Raw genomic sequence first — 25,007 nt, 5'->3', positions numbered from 1 at the left:
AAGCAATATGTTTTGGAGGAAAGTCAGTTTTTCGTATGGCGCTGCCTTTTCACGAATTTTGTTTATCGATTTAGGCAGTAGCCTATTGCTTAGCGTTACTAATTAGCTAGCGCTGGATGCATAGGAATTGTATGCATCTGTTCTACGGAACTTTGAGGAATAGAGCTCGTTACCCTTCACTAAATATTGGGTCAGATTGGATCGTTGATGGCTACAACCTAGGCGCTTACATTAATGCTTTTTCTAATACATAGAAATCTTGTATAATGTTGGATATGTTGGAATTTGGTGGAGCTCTTAAAAAAATGCTGTGCCACACGAAAACGGAAATGAATTTTGAAAAGACATAAATTCAGAGTTTCGTGAATTCTGAGGACGGAATTCCTTTTGTTAGAGGGAAGAATGTAATACCCCTAGTTTTCAAAAGGATAAAATTGGAAATTAATTTTGTTTTTATTGATTAATTGATTTAATTATGTGATTTATGTGTTTGGTTTCTGGATATACTTGATGTTCTGATGAATGTGCATCATTTGTAAATCATTTACATTATATGTACCGGTATGGGACGGTAACATATCAGGGATGGATTAGATCAAAAAGCTAAGTCCTTCCCCTTTCATACATATGGAATGGATTAACTAAAACAGTTAACTCCTACATGGATACATGTCCTGTCAACTAAAACAGTTGAACGACATAACGGATGTTTGTTTTATTTTTCTGCATTAGAAAGGAAGTTATATATATATATATATTTATGGTACCGTGATACAAGCTTGAGTCTCCTGATCACGGTTAGGGTGCGTATATCGCAAAGGTTGGATAGCTAGATATAACTGATGTTCCCTGGTAGGTCTAGGTACTTGGCCGCTAAAAAGCGTGTTTTATATGTCACCTTCTACCCAGGTTGAACTATGTTATAGGCTAGTGAACATCTTATAGTGTGTGTGTGTATATATATATATATGGACTATTGTAGATATTGCCGAGCTATCTAGGATGTATCTGCGTATCTGGTTTATATACGGATTGTAGTAGATTGTAACTTTCATGTAGGCCTGACCCACTCCTATTTTTCAGGTATTCGCCAGCACCAAACTTAGAGTTTGATCGTGTTAATGCAGATACAGACACTCACTCTTCCGGTTATATAGGATTTCCTTTCTATTTTGGTTTTGGGTTTTAATTCTATAAATTTATTTCAAGATTTGAAATTAGGGGTCCACTAGGTAGATTCCCGAGTTGTACAGACTTAAATTATATTAATTTATTTTTTTTAAGATTTGAGGATTTTCATTTTAGTTTTCTTTCTGTTTATTATTATTTTAATCTTAATTCACTTTTATTCCTACTTATTTACATATTGATTGTTTGGTCTCCCTTGATTCTGTGCTCGGACTTGATCACCCGTGACTCTAGAATCGAGGGGTATCACAATGATGTTATTATGTCACTAATTAACAGTATAAAATTTTAAGTCATGTGTTATGTTCTATGAACTTAAGTATGGGGTGTCGGACACGGACAAAGGCAGATAGAAAAGTGGGTTGTAGTCCACCCAAGAAAAAAAAAAAAAAAATACCATACAAATATTAGCCCAACCCAAAAATAAAATAAAATTATATATATATATATATATATATATATATATATATATATATATATATATATATATATATTATTAATAGTATTAGCCCACCCAAATTTAGCCCATCCCAACGAGAAATCCTAGATCTGCCCTTTGGACATGGGTATGTATCAATGCATTGGACATATCAAATCTCCAAACAGAATGATACACGGACACGGCTAAATATTTATTTCATTAATTATTTAATTTTATTTTCTAGAATAAAGAAATGTTTTAATCTAATATAATATTCAATATAGGCATTTAAGTCATTTTAAAGTAATAATATAATATAATTGAATGATTGGATATGTTTTTTTAGTATATGTCCAACTTAAAGTGTCAGACACATATCCTACACCCTTGTCCGAATGATATGTGTCCGATACGGGTACTTCATTACTTTTAAAGAGTCCATGTAATAGAGGTCACATGTTAAGTGTCTTTATAAATGGTAGCAGAGTGAAACTAGTCATTAAGGTAGTGTTAGGAATAATTAACTCCCTCTAACCTACTCAATGGTCGACTGTTTGTTAAAAGTTAAATCTCTTATTCATCACACACAGTGAAATCATCATTACATCACATCAACATAAACATATATGGAGATAACAATCATACACATTCACATACACCATAATATTTTACATAGTTCACCCAACTTTAGAGTTATGTCTATGGAGAGAGAGATTTTTATTATTATGGATCAAGGAAGAGAATACATAACCAAATGTCAAAACCCCACTCATTCACTCATTATCTCTTGAGGCTACACCTATACACTCGAGAATTATATATACTCTCATCTCTCCTTCCAACACCCACCTATACACTCGAGAATTATATATACTCTCATCTCTCCTTCCAACACTCGCCTTTACATCTTCCCCCCCCCCCCCCAAACCTCTCACACACATATATATTTTTAGAGTCTTAAAACCCATTTCCTTATTGGACAAGTATTCCTCAACTTGCTTACAAGAAGTTACCATATCAATCTTCAACTCTAAAATATAAGTCTTCTGGCTTACACATCCAACTGGTTCAACTTTTCTCAAACTAGTTCAATTAGGATTGCATGTATAACTGGTTCATGAACAGGTTAACTGATTCCATCATAATCACTTATGTCAGAATATTACTCACACACCGAATTCGAGCCTCACAAAACCCAACAATCTTCACCTTGGCTTGAATTTGGTCTTCACATACTCCTCCATAGCTCCACCTCAAACAATGATCTCTTCATAACTCCACCTCAATTAAAAATCTCTTCATATCAAATAAAGCACTACGATGAAATTGAGAAACACTCTAATAGGTGGTTTGATCGAAATGATCCGAGTTCATAATGTTAAAGGAATCTAGTTTAGGTTAAACTTTGTTCAAGTATGAGAATCCATCTCTTAACTTAGTGGTTGAATCTTGCATATTTACCTTAATAAGTTAGGATTAAGGTCACTTCATTTTATAATTCATTTCAAATTTTAAAAATTAAAAAAAATTAAAAAATAAATAAAAAAATAAAAAAATAAAAATTGTCTTTTTCTGATGGGCCAACCTATTCACTAATTAAAAGTGCCTTGATTCTCTAATGCAAAGTTTATAATGCCGAACTAGTCACGCCCATAACATACAAAATCATATTTACTTGTATATAAAAATATATATATATTTAAAATAGAAAGAAAATGATCTTACAAAAGTTGTGCAGAATTAAAATAAAAATTCAAAATAAATAGAATTTTGCGTTGTTTTTCTAAGAATTTAAGTTTGATTCCAAGAGTTGATTGATTTTTCATTCCAACGTAGTGCAATTATGTTACCACTTACCATCCTTGCAAATAAAAAATAAAAAACTTCATTAGAATTTCCACATTGTCTCAACAAGGACAAAAAAGCATGGCCCTTGAAAAGTTTTCTAAAATTCACCTGCCCTAGCGTTATTAACATGGCATTAATATTTAATAACACCAAGAATGGCTTTATTCACGTGGCATTAAATATGTTACCACTTACCATCCTTGCAAATAAAAAATAAAAAACTTCATTAGAATTTCCACATCGCCTCAACAAGGACAAAAAAGCATGGCCCTTGAAAAGTTTTCTAAAATTCACCTGCCCTAGCGTTATTAACATGGCATTAATATTTAATAACACCAAGAATGGCTTTATTCACGTGGCATTAATATTTAATAACACCAAGAATGGCTTTATTCACGTGCCATTGAAAAGACTTGTGACGCAGACCACCAATGAGATCAACCCTAATGAAAAAATGATTGATCAATGTAAGTGCTCAATTCACAAAGTGACTGATTGGATGATATTCTAATTTTGTTCTACTAATATTTTCTCCATTTTAATTACCGAAAAAAAAATATTTTCTCCATTTCACGTAAAAGAAAAAAAATGTTAACCTTTTTATTTTTAATTGTCTCAAAATAAATGTTTCAATTAAAAAGTCAATATATATTTTTTATAACATTTTTCTTTTCTAATTGTTATTATTATTTATTTTTTTTATAACATTACCTATTTAACTTTCTTGCATTGAATTTATAAAAAAGTAAATCATTACATTATTGTGGACCCATTATAAATAAATTACTAATTCATTCAATGTCAATACAATTAAAAAAATAATAAAAGTCATCACTTCAAAAAATTAGATTTTTGAAAGTGATAATTTTTATTGTTGTGAGATGAGGGAGTAGTTTTTATCTTATGACAATAATTACGTGGAGGTGGAAATATTTGTGGTCCATCATGTAGTGCATAAAATTCACCAAAAAATTAGGTAGGTTTTGGTGAGAGTGGCATTTGTTACATGCATCAACATTGTTTAAGGGTCGTGTGTGAGAAATACATATATAATATACATATAGAGTGTATAACTTCTTATACGTTTTGAAAAAATTTTAACTTTTAATTTTTGAACAAATAAGAATGTGAATGTTGAAAAGATCAAAGTGTCTCTTTACAATTGAAAAAAAAAAAAAAAAAAGGGTAAAAAAATAATTTAATGTAAAAGGACTATAGTGTCCCTCTTTTTTTTTTTCTTTTTTTTCAATCCTACTCATATATAAGGGCATTATTGGAAGAGAATTATATTTTCGGAATTTTATATCTTAAAAGCAATGCAAACAATCAAATTTGTAACCAAATAGTGACCTCAAGTCTTCTTTTGATCATTTTTTAAAATATAACACACTTCTATATATATATATATATATATATATATATATATATATAAATCAAGGGATGATATTTGTTCAAAATTTAAACATTAAGAATATTTTTCCCACTATGCCATTGTTTCAAATTGTAGTATTTTCAATTTCATTAAAATGGCTTTGACATTATAAATGAAAGGTACCTCTAACAACACACCCTTCCTGTGCCTTTGAAAGACTTTGTTAAGTAGACCAGGTCTAAGATCTGTAATGCAAGTGAAATTCTAAGCCAAATGGAAAACTGACTTGTCAGTATAAGTTCTCAATTCACAAAATCAGACAGATTGGATGATATTTTATTTTTGTTCCACTTATAATTTTATTTTTATTTTTATTTTAGGACAATAGTTATGTGGAGCTGGAAATGTTTGTGGCCCATCATTTGTCTGTTTTGTGTTGTGCACAGAATTAACCAAAAATTAATGGGTTTAGGTGCGAGTGGCCTTTCAATTCGTGAAATGTCTTTGGCAGCATTAATGAAAGGTACCGCTTAACAATAACTTCACTTCCCCTAATGCAAAAACTACTAAAAAAATGTTAAATATTGTCGCCATTTTGGTGGTCTTTATTTGTTGGATTCGATGAATTATGCTGTGAAAATCACATGAACAAGCTATCCGCGGCGTTTTTTTTGTCGACCTATTGATTCATTCCACCCACTTCACATTTTAAGTGATAATATCTAATTAGGGGTGGTAAATGGGCGAGTTTGGTAGGATTTGAGTTGGGTTAAAATTAAACGTGTCAAACGTGGGTTAAGACCCATATACTCAATCCATTTAAAACGGGTTAAAAATGAGCGGGTAAAAAATGTGTAGGGTCAATCTGTTATGACCGAAAACCTCATTAAAAATTTTGATGTTTACAAACATGGAAAAGAAAAATGTAATTTGCATATTTAAAAAAAAAAAAATGACCTGTGAAACCCGCTCGACCCACCCAAAGTATTGATGTTTAAAAAATAAATTTTTAAATTTTTTTTTGATGTTTACAAATATGGAAAAGGAAAATGTAATTTGTATATTTGTAAAAAAAAAAAAAAAAAATGACATGTGAAACTCGACCGATCCGCTCAAAATATTGATGTTTAAAAAATAAAATTTTCTTAAAAATTTTGATGTTTACAAACATGGAAAATGAAAATGTAATTTGAATATTTAAAAAAAAAAAAAAATTGACCCGTGAAACCCAACCGACCTGTTCAAAATTTTGATATTTAAAAAATAAAATTTTCTTAAAAAATTTGATGTTACAAACAAGGAAAAGGAAAACGTAATTTGTATATTTGTAATAAAAAAATTAAAAAAATAAATAAATTGATCCGTGAAACTCGATCGACCCGCCCGAAATATTGATGTTTAAAAATAAAATTTTCTTTAAAATTTTGATATTTACAAATATGGAAAAGGAAAATGTAATTTACATATTTGAAAAAAAAATAAAAAAATTTACTCGTGAAACCCGACAGGCGTGCCCAAAATTTTGATGTTTAAAAGGAAAATATAATTTATATATTTTTTAAAAAAATTTACACGTGAAACCAGCACGACCCGCCCAAAATATGGGCTGGGACTGTGTGATGTTTCCAATTTTCCGCATATTTCATTTTTCTGGAATTTTGTCGCCGCAAGGGGATTTTCGTCTTTTCATGTCTTGAGTGCGGGATTTTGGTTGGGTCCATTTGCATTTAGTGCATTTTATTTTAAGTGTTTATGTATCATTTGTATGACGGTGTATTACATTACATGTATTCATGTGGTGTAAATTAAAGCAAAAAGAAAAAAGAGAAAATAAAATGGAAGTGACAGGACCCACCACCAACCATTTTGTGGTATAGAGACCACTCTTGCTTCCTCATTTTCTCTCTCCCTGTTAATTTTTCCTTCTCCCTCATTTCTCTCCTCATTTTCTTCTTATCTTGTATCAAACTTTGAGCAAAGATTACTCCTTCAATACTTGAAATTTTTGCGTGTCGTTTGAGGCAAAACGGAGAGCACAGCAATTTCTATGGGTGAGTACCAACAATTTCAGCTTTGGGTCTCCCTTTGATTTTTGAAATTTGAACCCATTTTGAGGGTTTTCGCATTCTAAGAGGTAGGGGTTCTTAATTCATGATGTTTTTGCTCTTTTGTGAAGTATACCTCCTAAATTATTGTAAAGCATGCTTATTTTTGAATTAATTGTTTTAAAGATGATGTAAGTATTATATGTGAAGTTATGATTAAATGTGTTACTTGAATTGTATGAGAACATGTTTATTTGATTAATTTCTTTGTCTAATAGTTGATCTACCATGCTTATATTATTGTAGAACTTGCTAGAAATGATATGTGATGGCATGCGTAATTTCCCTAAAGTACTTGTAGTGTATGCACAATTGTATAGTGTGAAAGCCTTCATTTCCATGGCATTAAGAACATGAAATACATGCATACCATGGGACATAATTGGGAAGATTGTTTTGAAATGAAAACGGGGATTTCGGGGAAGTGTTTTTGATGAACTTGTTTTATGAAAACCCGGTCGCCGCGGGGGTACCAAAGGGCCGGAGTGTTAATATAGCCTAGAGGGAACTAGGGAGATTGCCCTAGCGTGGTTGAGCTAGCTGGGCCCCATAATGACGCCGCGGAGTACCAAGGGTCAGGGACACTAGCCAATTCTTCTCTCATGTCGTTGCGGGGTCACCAAAGGGCGGATTATATTAACAGTTTGAAAGTGATGGTTTGAATGTTGAAAATGGGGAGTGACATTAGCATGCATAGCATTCCATTGCATTACAGTGTTTATGTAGAGATTAATGGTTGTGTTGTATTATCCCGACATGGTATGATCCCGATCCCCATTGCTCTATTCTTTGTATAGATTCACGGGGACACAAAAGACGTGTCTTAAGTGCCACCTACTGAGCTTTTGCTCATCCCACTATACTTAACATTTTTTAGGTCATGGCAAAGAGTTGACGGATGACAATCCACCACAAAATTGACGGAGTATTGGAAGCCATTCATTTTGCTATTTTGTACTTAAGCTATTCTTTTGTATGTTTATTGTTTTGGAAATGTAACTAAGTTAGCAATCATGGCCCTTGTAACTTAAATGATGAATTTTATTCCTTATTTGGTGTAAATGAAACTAATGTAATCATTGTGTATATCTCCATGTAATTGTAGCAAGTGATGTTGTAATATGATTATATGAAGGCGCATTAGTTCATGATCATTGAATGTTTTATAATTGATGGTTTAGTTCACGTTTGAATCATTCTAAAGTCCCCATTTTAGTTTTCCTTTCATTCCCAAAGTGCAGCACATCAGTTCCAGCTTCAGGGCTCGAAGAAGCCACTTCGATCGACCGAATGGTGCATCGGTCGACCGAACCCATTATTGGCTCTCAGGATCTCTTGTTTCGGTTGACCGAAATAGGGTTCGGTCGATCGAACCATCCTCTTGCTCTCAGGATCTCACCTTTTGGTCGACCGATGGAGGGTTTCGGTCAACTGGTTTTGGAGGGTCTGCTTCGGCCGACCGAAGCTCCACTTCGATCGACCGAAGTGCACCTATTTTGGTTGTTTTGCTCTTCCTCACTTGTTTCTCCACTCTCTCGACCCTTGGAGAATTGTTTTGAGCCAACGTGAAAGCTTAGTTATGATCCTTTATATGTCGTCACACCTCTAGAAATGATGGGTTTGATGTAGGTAATCTCGGGTTCGGGTAAGGACCCAGCTAACGGTTCGGACTTTCGGGTTCGGGTTGTTACAGACTGGGCTGGATTGGGCCAGCCCAACTTATAGCCCTTCGTGAGAGAGAGAAATGAGTTGAGTGTAATATAGAATAGATGTGTGTTAAGTGTAAATTATGTGATGGGTGAAATATGTGTTGAATATGGGTAACCATATTCAACCCACCTTGACCTCAAATTAAGTGATTAAAAATTATCAACTCATTTTTGACCCATCTTAAATATGATTCACCCATAATCATTAAAAAACGGGCGAATATAAGTGGGTTGATGATTTCTGACCCATTTTGCCATCCTTATGTCTAACTCAACTTTAATGGCCATTGAAGCTGCCAAGAAGGCTCCATTATCCATTCCATTGATTAGCCTTTCATTTTTATGATTACAACAATTTGTGGTGACATACGACTATTGCATCAATCATGGTCTATTGTCGTGGGACTCATCAAAACTGATGACGTGCCACAACAAAGTGTTATTTATGGTCCCCTCCAACAAATAGCAATGCTCTTGCATAAATTGCAAAAAAATGAAACAAGATGAAAGCAAATTTACCGAGTCAACATCCATGCAATGGATCATCAATCAAAAGAGTTAACATTGACCTAAGGAGGGCTTCTTATTGGAATTAGTTTGGTATTCATGGAAGGTGGGCAAATGAAGAAGAATATCTTAGAATAGTCAGTGGAATTTACAAATTTGTGTACAAGCCCCAATATACCTTTTTTTTCAGCTATAATTGGACCTCCAAAAAATTTGGAGGGGGGGGGAACAAAAATCCTCTCTAACCAACGCCAGAGCTATTCCGACCAAATGAGTGTGTTTGTGTTTGTGTGCGTCAGTGTTGTTTTAGAGGGGGGAGGGGGTGGGGCAGAGGAGGCGATGGAGGGGGAAGAGGAGGGAGAGGATAGCAGCTATTCAAAACCCTAATTTAGGGTAAGACCAAGACCAGGGCCGTCGAATTGGTGGACGAATTTCCATACGGATCTGATGGCGGGAGCTGTGATGGGGGTGTGGTACACACGATTGTGGCCCTAATCGAGAGGGCAAAGCTTCTGTTGCAAACCCAAGAGAGCAATATAGCGATTGTGTCTGGCCCACACAGGAGATTCAAGGGAATGTTTGATTGTATCGTTAGAACTCTCAAAGAAGAAGGCATTCTCTCTATGGAGAAGCAACTGTTGTAGTGTTATTTGTTACTACCCCTCTGTTGCTCTCAATTTCTCACTCAAGGTATTATTGCTTTCATTGTATGTATCTTTACATATATGTTTATATATGCCGTCATATGTACGTGTTTATTTGGTTCAAGAAAATGTTCTTTTTTTTTTTCCCTTCAAATATCTGTGTTTTGATATGTGTACTTTATTTGATTCGTGGGTTAGAAGTTGGATTGAAGTTTGTGGATGACATGAATAACTCTTTTAATATGGGGAATTTTATACCATGAATTTGGGTTTGATTTTGATTGAGTGGATAACACTGAGACATGTGGAGTAAAATGTGGATTATAGAAGTATTAGAGGTGCCTATAGAAGTGTTAGAGGTGCCTATAGAAGTATTAAGGGTTTCTTGTTTGTTAGGACTTGTGTTTTGAAAACAAGGAGGCCAACCGTATATGATGTGTGCAGTTACCAATTTGGAGATCAAATTTATGATACTTCACTCGGATAATGACTGGATTTTTTTTTTTTTCAATTGAGAACCCTTATTGTAGTTACTGCAACCCTTAAAACAGTGCTACATTTGGTTCCATAAGTAGATGTATGACCATTTTTAGCATGCGACTTTGAGAAACAAATGTTTGTTTCACTTTTCTGGCACAAAATCTTATCTCATTTCTTAGTACTTTAAAACAAAGCTTTTTCCCCATCATTTTGATTTGGCTACAGGAATATTGTGTGGCTATTCTACTGGATCTAGGCTATACTTTCTTGCGGAACACTTTTGAATTCAATTGAAAACTATCCTAATTCTTATTCATATATGTGGGTCTAGTTGTCAGCTACTAATGCATCATCCTTTTTCTTGAGACATAAAATGCAATGTAAAGTTCTTATTTGCAATTAAATTTGGAAATTTTGTCCACTCAAGATGACACAAATGATTTTTATTTATTTATTTATTTTTACTTTTTTTAACAGGGGTTTGGGATTGATATCACAATCACCCTAGCGAAGGGTATTGGGTAAACCCAAGAGAAAGGTTTGATGCCTCTTGGAGTCGAACTCAAGACCTCTGAAGTGTGACCTAGAGACTCTTATTCATTCAACTACCCTTTGAGAGTCGTACAATGACAAGTTTTTAGAAAGAGAGTAATTTATAAAATTGTTAGTTAATTTTGTTAATAAATGATTCTGAATTTCTAAGTGGAACATAATGATGTTTGCCTTTAGTTGAAGAATTTATAGAGATAAGAAAGAGTAGCTATAAAATGTTTGACTAACTATAATATTCCACCCATATAGCAGAATTACATGAAGTGGTGCAGAAGTTAGTCCAATGCCAGCTTAAATAAATTTGCAAGGAAAAAGACAAACAAACTAATGTATTTGTTAAACTCAAAATCAAGCTTTTATAGCTTTCTTTTTAAGAGAGACCATCCTTAAGAAGGAAATGTTATCCAGTCTACTTAATAAGTAATCAAATAGCAATACATGCACTACGTCCTTCTGAACCCCCTTGTACTTTGTTAAGAAAAAAGTTAAAACCAGCATATTAGATCACACGAGTTTGCCAATAAAGGTCCTCATATATTTCAGTTGCATATGTGATTTATACTCTGGTTTCTTCTTAAAAACTTCTCTACCATTACCCATTTACCTTCCTTCCTTTGACGTCAAAGGTTGAATAAATTAGCATATATGACCATCAACTTCCATGATAAGGAAAAGTAAGATTTTTGTAGTCCCACCAGTAGTTCTTAAAGGCAGATGCTTGCATCTATAGATACTTCTGAAGAGGAACCTTTTTACTATCCGTACCTTGTGATTGACATACTAGCATGAGTAGCTCACATTGTTTTAGGAACTCTGGAGTGTGTTTGATTATTCTATAGTAGTTGATACAATTTTGTGAATGAGTTGTTATTTCTAAAGCCTGAGGAGTTGGACAGCTAAGAGAACTTGACGCTCAGTATCCATGGCTATGAACCACGGAGATACCGATTGTAGTTTTAAGTACATGTATATTTTTCTTAATTACCTGCTTGAATTTTAAATTAGAATCCTTGGTGTGTGTTAGAGATTGGGGATGCAGATATAGAGTAAAACGAGTCACTTTTATCATTGCTTAATGATTACCAGGTTTTTAGAAAAGCATGATAAGAAAGATATATTACCATTAGCCAAAACAGAAATAGTAGTTGCAATAGCTAACAATTGATTTATTATTTGTATTGGTATGCAACATATCTTTGTTAGGTAAATAGGACTTGGGTTGGCAATTTTTGTGCAAAATGAAGCCTGGGTGTTATATTTTAGCTTTTGGTTATGATTTCAAAAGTTAATTAAGGTAGTTAGTCAAGTTACCATTATCCAAGGGTTTAGTAGTGAATATGAAGCTTCAATAAAGGTGCAAATGTTAATTAAACTTTCAAATTTATGCACTCACCAAATTAGAGTTCCCATATATGCCATGATGGGATAAGGACCAGAACCCTTGGCTCTGATATATGCAGAGTTGCACAAGTTCAGTGATCTAAATCTAGAGATGGGGTCAATAGGTCTTGCTTGTAACTTTACTTAACTAAATTACCAAAATTTCAAGTTCAAATTGAAACTAATTAATGAAATTTAATCAGTCCATTACGTGAAACAATCATATCATTTATATAGTAGTAATAAAGCACTAACAAGCATGATGTCTGACACCAAGATTTTCATATATCATCTGATCGCCTAACTGAAGTAGTTAGGAGTGACGGTTCTTTTCAATAATTTTTTTTGCATACCAATACAAATAATAACTAGGTTTAGAGGAGTAACTAGGTTTGTCTCTCTATATATGTATGTGTTAGTTTTGATTTTTTGATCTTTCAATAATTTTTTTTTTTTTTGGATCATTCTGTAGTTTTTATTTATTTATTTATATTTTTTATGCAAATACATGTTCTAGGTTTTTGAAATTGCAAAAGGCCTAACAATCAAAGGGAAAATTACAGATATGGAAAGTCTGAATCACTACTCACAGGTTCTCTAAATTCTCATGTAAGTAGTAATATTTTCTATATTTCTTGCGATTGTTTTTCAGAGTGTGACTTCAGATATCTACAAATTCATAATAATTGTTGCATTGAATCAAAAGTGAACTTGCCTTTGTACGTGACCAAGCAATATTCTAAGTTAGAGTTGAAAGGTCTAAATAGAATTGTTCCCGAAATAAATCTAAACTTCTGAACAGAAAAAATTATCTATTAGAGAGGAGTTACAATGCCAATCTATTAGAGAGGAGTATTTAAATTTTTTTTATTTTTCTTTGACACTTATCCAATTTCAGGAAAATTTTACTTTTGACATCAGTTTGGTTGAATTTGTTTAGGTCATAAATTTGGGTTTATTCACCTTCATTAGTTTGTTTACTTGTTTAGGAGTGTCTGCCCTCCTTGGATTTTTGTCCATGCCTTATGTCTGTGGTACACTTCACCCATCACATGGAAAAAAAAATAATAAAACCACTCTTCTTAATTTTAAAGAGGGTTTGTTGTCTACTTTAGAGCACTTGGTCTTCACACTTATTTAAAATTCTGCACATATATTTATTTAATACAATTATACCATAATAAGTTCAGCATTATTTAATTTGTGTTCTCTAAACTATATGATACCCTTTAACTACATTAGATAATGAACAGGATCCTGTAGTTTAGGTAAGTTAGTTAAAGCAATATTAGTTACACTTCTTCTAGATATTGTAATCTAAATGATAATTTGACTAGTAAGCCAAATTAGTCCAATAGGGGTATAAATGTACGTCGCAAAGAACTTTTTAGGCTTCAAATGAAAGTTCAGAGACATTATTCTTAGCTAGCTAGCTCTCAGCACGTTACAATGACCTTACTTTCGCTTTTATTTAATGAATTTCTTTATTGATTTCCCTTATAATATGATTGATTTGCATTCTTAATGGGATAGAACCACCCAAAATTTGCTTGCTTGGATATGTAGATTTGCTTCATTCATATACTTTGAAGATACCAAAAATGGACTGGGCCGAGTACGACCCATATCACTTAAGACTGGATGAGGAAAGAACACTTAGCCCGGTCAGATGGCCACCCATCAAGCCCAACATGGAAAAGAGCGGGTGACCGAGAGGAGCCCAAAGATCAGTCCAACATGGAAGATTAAAAAGGAAGCCTCTAAGAACAATTGTAAAAGCCTATAAATAGAATGAAAAGAGAGGAAAAAGTGGTTGAGATATTTTGAAGTGTAAAGACTTATCTTTCCAAATTGAAAGAGTTTGTTCATTGCATCTTCATACTCATTTGAAGTCTTAATTTCTGGGTTGTTTTGTGTTTTAGTCCTTTTAGCCCTTTTTTCCTTGATGTGATCAGTTTAGCCTTTACTATTTTTCTGGTACAAGTCTTTTTCTCCTTAATTTGTAATTCAATTCTCAATTCTAAGACTTATATGTCAATTGCAGGATGAAATGATGGATAAGTATTCCTAGATTTCTCAAAATTCTAGTAGTACCAGTCTAGTGAGAAATAATTTTGAGATAGTACAAAACCAACTAGGTATCAGCAAAGGATATCCCCGTGGGTTCGGACATGGTTTCATGATTCCAAGCCATCAACGTGCATCCTCATCTTATGAAGAGGCTTCTCGTAAAAGAGCATAAATTGCTGACAAAAATAATGTATAACTGAAAGAGGAAGTAAAAAGTTTGCGGGAATATATGGAAAGAAGGAGATGATTGATGTAAATGGTGTAATTATACGACCATTTTGGGAGTGGTCATTGGAGTTGTTTGACATGAGTGTTTGTGGGTTGCAAGTAATTTGATGATATGGTGTAAAAGTCTTGTCAATTACATTCCTAATGTTGTTAGTAGGGAAGAAGTACAGTTGATTGGTACGTAAGATTGCACAGGAAATTTAATTTGTACAAAATAATTATTGAATTACCCAGTTATAATTTTGTTTGACACAACATGATATTTGACATGGTTTTAATATTGGACTGACCATATAATAAGTTCGTATGATTTATTGTGTGAAATTTTGATGTCTTTACATTACATCATGATTGATGGGGTGTGACTGTTAAACCTATATAAGCAGATAAATATAATTAGAATTGTCATTCTTTTGTTAAATACGGCACTGCCAATTGTGAACTAAAAATAGGGTTGACATTGGTTATTTTTTGGGTTGATATGGTATGCTATGTGTAGTTTAAAGTTTGGTCGTATCATTTCAATAAATTCGTAAGTAACTTTTTGCAGGACCAAAGTAATAAAATCCAATTACACCGCAAGTTATTTGCTTTTGCAAATACATATGTATCAATCATCCCAATATATTTGTACAAAATTTCGTTCCAAAATTATAGAGAACATCCCAATAAATTTGTAAATACCACAGTAGTTGCATCCACACTACATCTACATAATTCACGTGTTGTCTAAAGTATTTCCAATTTTTAAAGGACCAAAGTAATAGAATCCAAATACACCTTTTAAGTTATAGGCTTATGTAAATACATATGTACAAATCATCCCAATATATATGTAATCGTTTCATTTTAAAGTTATTGGAAACATCCCAATAAATTTGTAAGTACCCGAGTACTTGTATTCACACATAATTTACGTTTTTTCTTTAGTTTTTTCAATTTTTGCAAGGCCAAAGTAATACAATCTAATTACACCATTTAAGTTATAGGCTTATGCAAATACATATGTACAAATAATCCCAATATTTATGTACATCGTTTCATTGCAAAGTTTGATCGTATCATCCCAACAAATTCGTAAGTCATTTTTGCACGCCAAAGTAATAGATTCCAAATATACCTTTAAGTTATTTACTTATGCAAATACATAAGTACCAATCATCCTAATATTTTTATACAAACTTTCATTCCAAAGTTATAGAGAACATCCCGATAAATTCGTAAGTACCTTTGCAAAAGCTTATAACTTAAAAGGTGTCTTTAGATTCTATTACTTTGGCCCTTCAAAAATTACTTACGCATTTATTAGGATGTTGCCTATAACTTTAGAAAGAAACAATATACATAATTATTAGGATGGTTTGTACATATGTATTTATATAAGCCTATGACTTAAAAGGTTTTTTTAGGATGATTCTATTACTTTAGCCTTTAAAAAATTGAAAATACTTTAGACAACACGTCAATTATGTTTGAAGTAGTGTGGATGCAAGTACTCTGGTACTTACAAATTTATTGGGATGTTTTCTATAACTTTAGAACGAACTACGTACATAAATATTGGGATGACTGGTACATATGTATTTGCAAAGGCAAATAACTTAAACGGTGTATTTGGATTCTATTACTTTGAGCCTTCAAAATTTACTTACGCATTTATTGGGATGTTCTATATTACTTTAGAACGAAACGATGTACATAACTATTGGGATAGTAAGCCTATAACTTAAAAGGTGTATTTGGATTCTATTACTTTGGCCCTTCAACATTTGGAAATACTTTAGATAGCATGTCAATTATGTTTGAAGTAGTGTGGATGCAAGTACTCTGGTACTTTCGAATTTATTGGTATGTTCTGTATAACTTTAGAATGAAACTATGTACATAAATATTGGGATAATTGATACATATGTAAACAGTTATGGCATATATTGAATGCCAAAAATGGACTTGGTCAATGAAGGAAGGAAACCACCCACTTCTAAAATATTTCCTACTTTATAGAAGTTGCTCCAAACATCATGCAAGCTATTACATAGAAGAAATGTTTGTAGGAAGATGTACGGAAAGGAGAATATATGACCAGGTTCATTTTGGGAGTGGTCATTGGAGTTGTTTGACATGAGTGTTTGTGGGTTGCAAGTAATTTGATGATATGGTGTAAAAGTCTTGTCAATTACCTTCTTAATTTTGTTGGTAGGGAAGAAGTTACATAAAAAGGTTGAAGACTCTCGGGGAACAAGAAGAGCTATTCCTGCACTCTCTAACTATTGGTTGGTACGTAAGGTTGCACAGGAAATTTACCTTGTACAAAATAATTATTGAATTATCCAATTATAATTTTGTTCGACATAACATGATATTTGACATAGTTTTAGTATTGGACCGACCATATAATAAATTCGCATAATTTATTGTGTGGAATTTTGATATCTTTACATTACATCATGATTGATAGGGTGTGACTGTTAGACCTATATAAGCAGATAAATATAATTAGAATTGTCATTCTTTTGTTAAATAAGGTGCTTCCAATTGTGAACCAAAAATAGGGTTGACGGTTATTTTTTGGGTTGATATGGTATGTTATGTGTGGTTTAAAGTTTGGCCGTATCATCCTAATAAATGTGTAAGTAATTTTTGAAGTTCAAAGTAATAGAATCCAAAGACACCTTTTAAGTTATTTGCATTTGCAAATACATATGTGCTAGTCATCCCAATATTTATGTACGTAGTTTCATTCTAAAGTTATAGAGAAGATCTCAATAAATTCGTAAGTACTATAGCAGTTGCATCCATACTACTTCATACATAATTCACGTGTTGTCTAAAGTATTTTCAATTTTTAAAGAACCAAAATAATACAATCCAAATACATTTTTTAAGTTATAGTCTTGTGCAAATACATATGTACAAATCATCCCAATATCTATGTAATCCTTTCATTCTAAAGTTATAGAAAACATCCTAATAAATTTGTAAGTACCAGAGTACTTGCATTCACACTATTTCACACATAATTCACATTTTTTCTTTAGTTTTTCCAATTTTTGCTAGTGAAAGTGATACAATACAATTACACCTTTTAAGTTATTGGCTTTTACAAATATATATGTACAAATCATCCCAATATTTATGTACATCGTTTTGTTCCAAAGTTTGGTCGTATCATCCCAATAAATTCGTAAGTAATTTTTGCAGGCCAAAGTAATAGAATCCAAATATACCTTTAAGTTATTTGCTTATGCAAATACATATGTACGAATCATCCCAATATTTTTAAACAAACTTTCGGTCCAAAGTTATAGAAAATATCCCGATAAATTCGTAAGTACCTTTGCAAAAGCTTATAACTTAAAAGGTGTCTTTGTATTCTATTATTTTGGCCCTTCAAAAATTACTTACGCATTTATTGGGATGTTGCATATAACTTTGGAACGAAACGATGTATATAATTATTGGGATAGTTTGTACACGTGTATTCGCATAAGTCTATAACTTAAAATGTTTTTTTAGGATGATTCTATTACTTTAGCCCTTAGAAAATTGGAAATGCTTTAGAAAACACGTCAAGTATGTCTAGAGTAGTATGGATGCAAGTACTCTAGTATTTACGAATTTATTGGGATATTCTCTATAACTTTAGAATGAAACTACGTACATAAATATTGAAGTACATAAGTATTTGTAAAGGCAAATAACTTTAAAGGTGTCTTTAGATTCTATTACTTTGCCTTTCAAAAATTACTTACGCATTTATTGAGATTTTACCTATAACTTTGGAACAAAACGATGTACATAATTATTGGGATGGTTTCTACATATGTTTTTGCATAAGTCCATAACTTAAAAAGTTTTTTAGGATGATTCTATTACTTTGGCCTTCAAAAATTGGTAATACTTTCGACAACATCTCAATTATGTCTAAAGTAGTGTGAATGCAAGTACTTTGCTACTTACGAATTTATTGGGATGTTCTCTATACCTTTAGAACGAAACTACATACATAAATATTGGGATGACGATACATATGTATTTGCATAAGCCTCTAAATTAAAAGGTGTATTTGGATTCTATTACTTTGCCCCTTCAAAATTTGGAAATACTTTAAACAACACATTAATTATGTCTGAAGTAGTGTGGATGCAAGTATTCTGGTACTTACGAATTTATTGAGATATTTTGTATAACTTTAGAACGAAACTATGTACATAAATATTGGGATGATTGGTACATATGTAAACAGTTAAGGCATATATTGAATGCCAAAAGTGAACCTGGTCAATGAAGAGAGGGTTTGAATCCACACTACTTCTAATTTAATTAAATTCTTATCTTTAGTGTTTCCAATTTTTAAGGGCATTTAGAAAGAAAAAAAAAAATTTGACGGGCAAAATAATATATTTCAAATATAATTTTTAACTCATAAGCTTATGCAAATATATTTGTACAAATTAACATCCCAATAAATGTAATTTGTGTCGATCAATGGTCATACAAGAAATCCTTTGAATAATTGTAACTGAATCACCATTTATTTCTCCTTGTAAAAAATCTTCTTTGATTTTTTATTTTATTTTATTTTGAACACATTTAATTATTCATCGTGGAAAATATGTATCCAATAATATATATAATATGTGTCAAATTATAGTTAACATAATCCTAACGATAACCTAAAATGAATCATCTTTTATTTCACGTCATGGAAGTATATACATCCCAAAATTAAATGTAATATGTGACAATCAAATATTGTACAATAAATCCCAACAAAATTGTAAAAAGAATCAACCCTTATTTCACTTGAACACTATTTAAAGTCTTCATAGATAAAACACATATCCCAAAAAAAATTACATTTGATTACATTTTAAGAAGACAAATTAAATCAATCTTAATAGAAAACATACATCCCAAATTAAAACTGAAGTGTGTAAAATTGTAATTATTTATTAAATTCCCAACATAAGCCAAGAATGAATAATCTTCACGTGAACACAGTAATATGATAGAATACATCCCAAGTTAAATGTAATGTGTTTCAAAATTATTTGTTCTCTGTATCATTACATAATTGTATAATAAAAGTTTCAATTATACATAAAAATAAATAAATAAATAAATAAATATACATGGCATATATGCTAATTTGTACACGGATAATTTTCTATTGTAACTCAACTCCATCTATACGCAGGAATGTCAACCATCTAGTGTCGTTGTAGACAATCCAATCTACCTGCAATCACAACAATTTAATTTACAGTTTAAATTTAAAAATTATAAATTTTTAGAACTCTTAATATAAGCTTAGAATCTTAGTTACCGTACCACCCTTTATAAACTTTGCATCATGATTCCTAAACTCAAAACAACGTTGGAGGTACATATGCCTATCTCCGATTAAATTTTTTGGCCCTCAAGTCCAAGTGTTTGCTCTATTACACCATAACATTCCCACGTCGTCATCCATTTAAAATCTAAAATGGTTAGCTATCAAGACTAATATCCATGAATATCACACACACACACACACACACACACACACACACACACACCAGACTGAGCATATAAATATCCTTTTGTTGGTAACTAACAACAAATGATATGTCTGAAACTAATGTGGTCCATGTTAATAGAAGGTTTTAAAAGGAATAGACATTGATTATAAAAATACCTTATATTAAACATTATTTGCACAAAAAAATACAAGATAAAAGAATATTGATTGGAGACGATTAAACATAGTATAGCAAAAAAAAATCATGATAATAAACTACACATAAGATAAAGGAAAGAGTAGCGCCGGTTAGCTAAAACTCAATATAGTACTGGAAATTCAAATACCAAAGTTTTTAATAAATCGAGATATAAATCAAAATATGGTATGAGAGACACGTAACAAAAATCATCATAGATGGAATCAATCAAACTCTAACATAATTAAATAAAAAAAATGATATGTAAATCTAAGAAATCAAACACATGCAAAAGAAATCAAAATATGAAATACAAATTAATGCATGCAATAGAAATCAAAGGTGGCTGGCATGAAAGCAACATGAAGTTAATATTACGTTCACCAATTAACCAAATTTTTTTTCTTCGTAAGAATGCGTACAAGAATGAACACATTAATTTTAGAATAAAAGAAAAAAAGTGAAAAAAGAATATAAATGGTAATTGATACAGAGTTAATATTACATTCAGCAATTAATCAATAAAAATTTGCATAAAAATGTAAACAAGAATGAACACTTTAATTTTAAAATTTTAAAAAAAAAAAGAGGAAGAAAACTATTTCTTTAGATTTTTTTTTTTTTTCTTTTTTGATAGACTTAGTTTTTTACAAAAGAACTACCTTAAAAATATATATATTAAATAAGGAAACTTGTTTATCTTGATAACATATATATATATATATACTCCAATTCTATATACATGCAGCCACTGATATAACATTTACCAAATAAATTAAAACAATGATAATAATAGTAATAATAATAATAATGTCACTATCAATCTTATTATGAATCAAATAATAAAACCTTAATTAAAAAAAATGACAAATTTGTTATCCAGTTTAAAATATAAAATTTTGGTGCATAAATTAGTCTCACTCAAAACCCTTAAAAAAGAAATGATTGAAGAATAAAAAATTTAAAATTTGTAATACATGCCCTTCACAAAGAAATCATGTTGAGAATTCATCCAAGGAAACTGATCGAGTTTTGTGTCTATTGAAGCATCTACTGCGACTTCAAACCCAAACTCAGCATCTCCGTCGAAAACGGAAGCATCAAATTCACATCCTTCTCACACCATCTCAGAGCCACCAAAATCACAGTAACCCTACTTTTCGTCAATACCAAATGATGCAATGCAATTGAATTTCTATCCTAGGCCTTCAATTCTCCGTAGAAACTATCAATCGGGGTGGAGCTCAAAATCACAAAATTCCAGATCGAAGAATCATCTCCTGTGTAGGTGCTGGTTGCCTTTGATGGCCGGCCACCATCTGAAGAGAAGAGAGAGAATTAGGGCGATGACCCTACTTTTCATCAATACCAAACGATGCAAAGCAATTGAATTTCTAGCCTAGGCGTTCAATTCTCCGCAGAAAGTATCAATCGGGTGGAGCTCAAAATCACAGAATTCCAGATCGAAGAAAGAATGACAGAGATGGAAGAAAAATCTGTGCAGGTGCTGGTTACCTTTGATAGCTGGCCACCATCTGAAGAGGAGAGAGAGAATTAGGGCGATGTTGGTGATTGATGGAGAAGAGCCATATGTAGGTAGTTCAAATTTAGCTTGATTTGACCCTTATGGAGTTTGTCAGATTAATTCACTGATCTTTGGAGTGGTTAGGTCATTGTATTGTATTAGTATAGCAGAAGTCAATTAAGATGAGCCTTTTACATTGTTGTTTAATTGGTTCTGTAAACTTCTATCAGCCCACAACTTTTTCTTTCATACATCCTAGCCTTCAACCAAACATCTATTAAAAATCTCTGCTAGTAAAGTATATCTGTTTTGGGTATAATTAATTCATAAACTTTTGAATTGATAAGTTTCAATTTTATAATATGTCAAAAACACAGATACAAAATAAAATAAAATACAGCTTGATTTTGAACATGAACTTCCGCTCAGAAAAAAGAAAGGTTGCCAAAAACAATTTACTGGCTTCTGTGAAAACTTTCTCAGAATTCATGTGTCTTCAATGCATTGTAGCAAAAATGGATCTATTTGTTGTTTCATCAACTTTCATGTTATGGTAAGAAGGTCTATGTATGTGTGTGTGTGTAAAAGCATGATTATAATTACTCAACAAAATGGTTGTAATAAAAAGTCCTACAGATGAGGCTTGAGATATTGCTTTAATAAAAGTCACTAGTTGAAAGCAGTTTCCTAATTCTTGACTTCAAAATTAGTTTTACTTGGCCAACTGCCTAAAAACTAGAACCCACACACTGTCTTATAATACATTACATGGTACCTTGTTAATCAATTCTCAAAGTTAGCATCCATAAGAATATATTAAAATTAGAAATTAATAAACTTTCAACAATTTCAAAACTGAGTCAGAAAAATAATATTTCAGACCAAACATATCATTTTTTGTTTCAAGTGAGACAAGAACAGACCATTTGGGCCCACCTAGTATTTTCCCACTGTCTTCTTGGTAAACAAACAACCTTGATGGAAGTTAATACATAAAATTGATCACTTTGTTGTCCAGTATGGCCCAACATTACCTTTCAAACACGGTGAAGTGCTAGGAGACAATCCTAGGTCCTTTCTAATCACAACAAACACCCAACAAATTAAAAACCTCCTTTATTTTCCTTTCTCTTGTTGGTATCAAAAAAATGATTCTGAGTTAATTCCCTAGATTGATTATCTTTTCAATGCCACATGAAACATTATAACAACTAAATAAATCAATCCCCAAATTCTTTTATTTTTTTTCACTCCATCAAAAAAGGTACAATAATATAATTTAAAAATAAAGATGACAATATACTTCGAGGTTTGATTAAAAACAGATATTATAGTGCTCATGAAGTCCATAATTTATTCTTGTTTTGTATTAGCTAAAACACACCAAATTAAAAACCAGTCAATCCGACACACCATCATCAGCTGAACATTGAATCAGCTGTTGTTATTCATTCTGTCTCTCAAATGGGTACTAGGATTTATAAAAACACACACACACACACACCCCTTTTAACTCTCTGTTCTCATTATTATAAAATCGCACAAATAGAAGCATTTGGATACTCTTCTGCACTTGGGAAAGAGTAGACCGGGTAAGGAATGGGCTTGAATTCAACTTTTTTAGGCTCCTCCTTCTTGCCGTCTTCTTTTTTAGGCTCCTCCTTCTTCTTGTCGGGTTCTCCGACAGAGAGTACATCTGTGTGCCATGATTTTCGCAACTTCTTGACCACTGCAACTGGATCAACGGTGCCAATTACTGTTAGTTTCATCTCGTTCATGTCCGTAGACATAGAAATGGACTGAATCCCTGGACAAATCATAGAATTAGAACAGCCCAATTGAACAAACAAATACACATATAATTTAAAATTGTGATAAACCACTTAATAGTACCTGCAAGGCTAGAAACTGCTTTCATGGCCTTTCGCTCAGCCTTCTCATCATTTTTGAAGCAGTTAGCCTTCTCATAAATTTTTCGAAAATTGAAGAAATTATCCTTCTCATTATATAACCACAATTTTAGTTCCACTTTCTGCAACAAACATTGTACTTAATCATTAGACTAGACAATTACTAACAAATGGAATAAAACACAGACTTTTTTCCTTTTATTAAAAAGTTAAAACATCAATAGTAATTTTGGGTAACATTGAAATTCAAAATCCATTAGGCTCACATAACAAAGCAGTGAAGGAAAAGTTTAGTTCAATTCTGATATCAATGAAGCAAAAAATATATATATATATATACTACTTAGTTTGGCAATCCCAAAGTGCATTCAAGAGAAATTTTATCAACCACCATGCTTATCAGCTCATCCCACGACACATATAATTTATATCTCCATTTGAAATATAAAATCATTCAAAAGAATGAATAAAAAATAGAAAGGAAAAATACAGAGCATAGCAAGAAGCTCCATAAAATGAGGTGACTTTTACTTCATTTTTATTTCCAGAATGACTACAAGAATGAAAAAAAAAAAAAAAAAACCGTGAAGAAATGGGCTTGAAGTTCATATAAGAAAAGGAAAAAATTTCAAAATATGATTGATTCAGAAAAGCCCTTTTATGAACCCAAAGCAAACGAATACAACTCGAAATTTGATTAAATTGACATTCTGAACGTAAATTAGAACAAACCAATCACAACCCATTATTATTTTAGTTTATTATGAATCATAAACACATCACGAATATATATATATATATAGGAAAACAGGGTAGAGCAGAGTTCAGGTTTTTGCTAAGAAACTGGGGGCTTTATTACCTTCATTTAATAGCGTTTAGAAGTCCGAGCTTCAAGAGACTTAACAAATCAAAAGCTAAATGTAATTTAGAAAAGATTATAGCGTGTCTATATGTAAGATATGTGAGCAAGAAGAAGAAGATGAAGGTGGTGGGAAATGCCTTGTTGAACCAGACGACTGGACTTTTAAAATAATGCAAGGCGACTCAACTTTAGAAGTTTTCCTTGAATAGGTCGAAGGGGTCATTTCATGGGGGGCAGTTGAGTCTTTTTGCTTTTACATAAGGACAACAATAACAACCCTCAAGTTGGATGAATATTAGAGACTTTGACGATGAAGTGTAGAATAATACAGTGAGTCTACTTGCTAATGGACACATGACCTTTTTCAACTTTATTTTATTTCTTTTAATTAGGGTGGCAAACATCACACGAACCATTTACTCAAAATTTTTATTTTTTTACCAACCAATTTACTTGTGGGGTTATTTTTTCCACTCTAACCCAAAGTTTTTGATCACGTAATTT

General features: G+C 32.0%; 1 protein-coding gene and 1 long non-coding RNA gene across 4 annotated transcripts; one reads left to right on the top strand and one right to left on the bottom strand.

The window, feature by feature from the left end:
- Positions 1-6,746: 6,746 nt before the first annotated feature.
- LOC132284194 (uncharacterized) lies at positions 6,747-14,244 on the top strand. Of its 2 annotated transcripts, none has more exons than XR_009472212.1 (4): positions 6,747-6,880; positions 7,812-9,840; positions 12,724-12,815; positions 13,773-14,244. It is a non-coding gene; the product is annotated as an uncharacterized LOC132284194 (long non-coding RNA). The 2 variants fall into 2 exon arrangements; XR_009472213.1 differs by lacking the exon at positions 6,747-6,880 and adding an exon at positions 6,887-6,963.
- An 8,749-nt stretch (positions 14,245-22,993) lies between these two features.
- Positions 22,994-24,680, bottom strand: LOC132285111 (heavy metal-associated isoprenylated plant protein 39-like). Of its 2 annotated transcripts, none has more exons than XM_059787271.1 (3): positions 24,501-24,680; positions 23,625-23,763; positions 22,994-23,466 (listed from the first exon to the last, which is right to left on the bottom strand). In XM_059787271.1, exons 1-3 carry the CDS (start codon positions 24,504-24,506, stop codon positions 23,261-23,263), a joined length of 351 nt encoding a protein of 116 aa, XP_059643254.1. In that variant the 5' UTR covers positions 24,507-24,680; the 3' UTR covers positions 22,994-23,260. The 2 variants fall into 2 exon arrangements, with proteins under 2 accessions (XP_059643254.1, XP_059643253.1); XM_059787270.1 differs by having other exon boundaries at positions 22,994-23,538; positions 24,501-24,678.
- Between the last annotated feature and the right edge of the window lie 327 nt (positions 24,681-25,007).

The sequence above is a fragment of the Cornus florida genome, unplaced genomic scaffold (assembly GCF_030987335.1).
Source record: "Cornus florida cultivar Cherokee Brave unplaced genomic scaffold, ASM3098733v1 CherokeeBrave_3.0.0_Hap2_Chr11, whole genome shotgun sequence".
In the NCBI taxonomy this organism is placed as follows: Eukaryota; Viridiplantae; Streptophyta; class Magnoliopsida; order Cornales; family Cornaceae; genus Cornus; species Cornus florida.
Note: the sequence above shows the minus strand (reverse complement) of the source record. Positions and strands in the feature narration are given on the sequence as shown.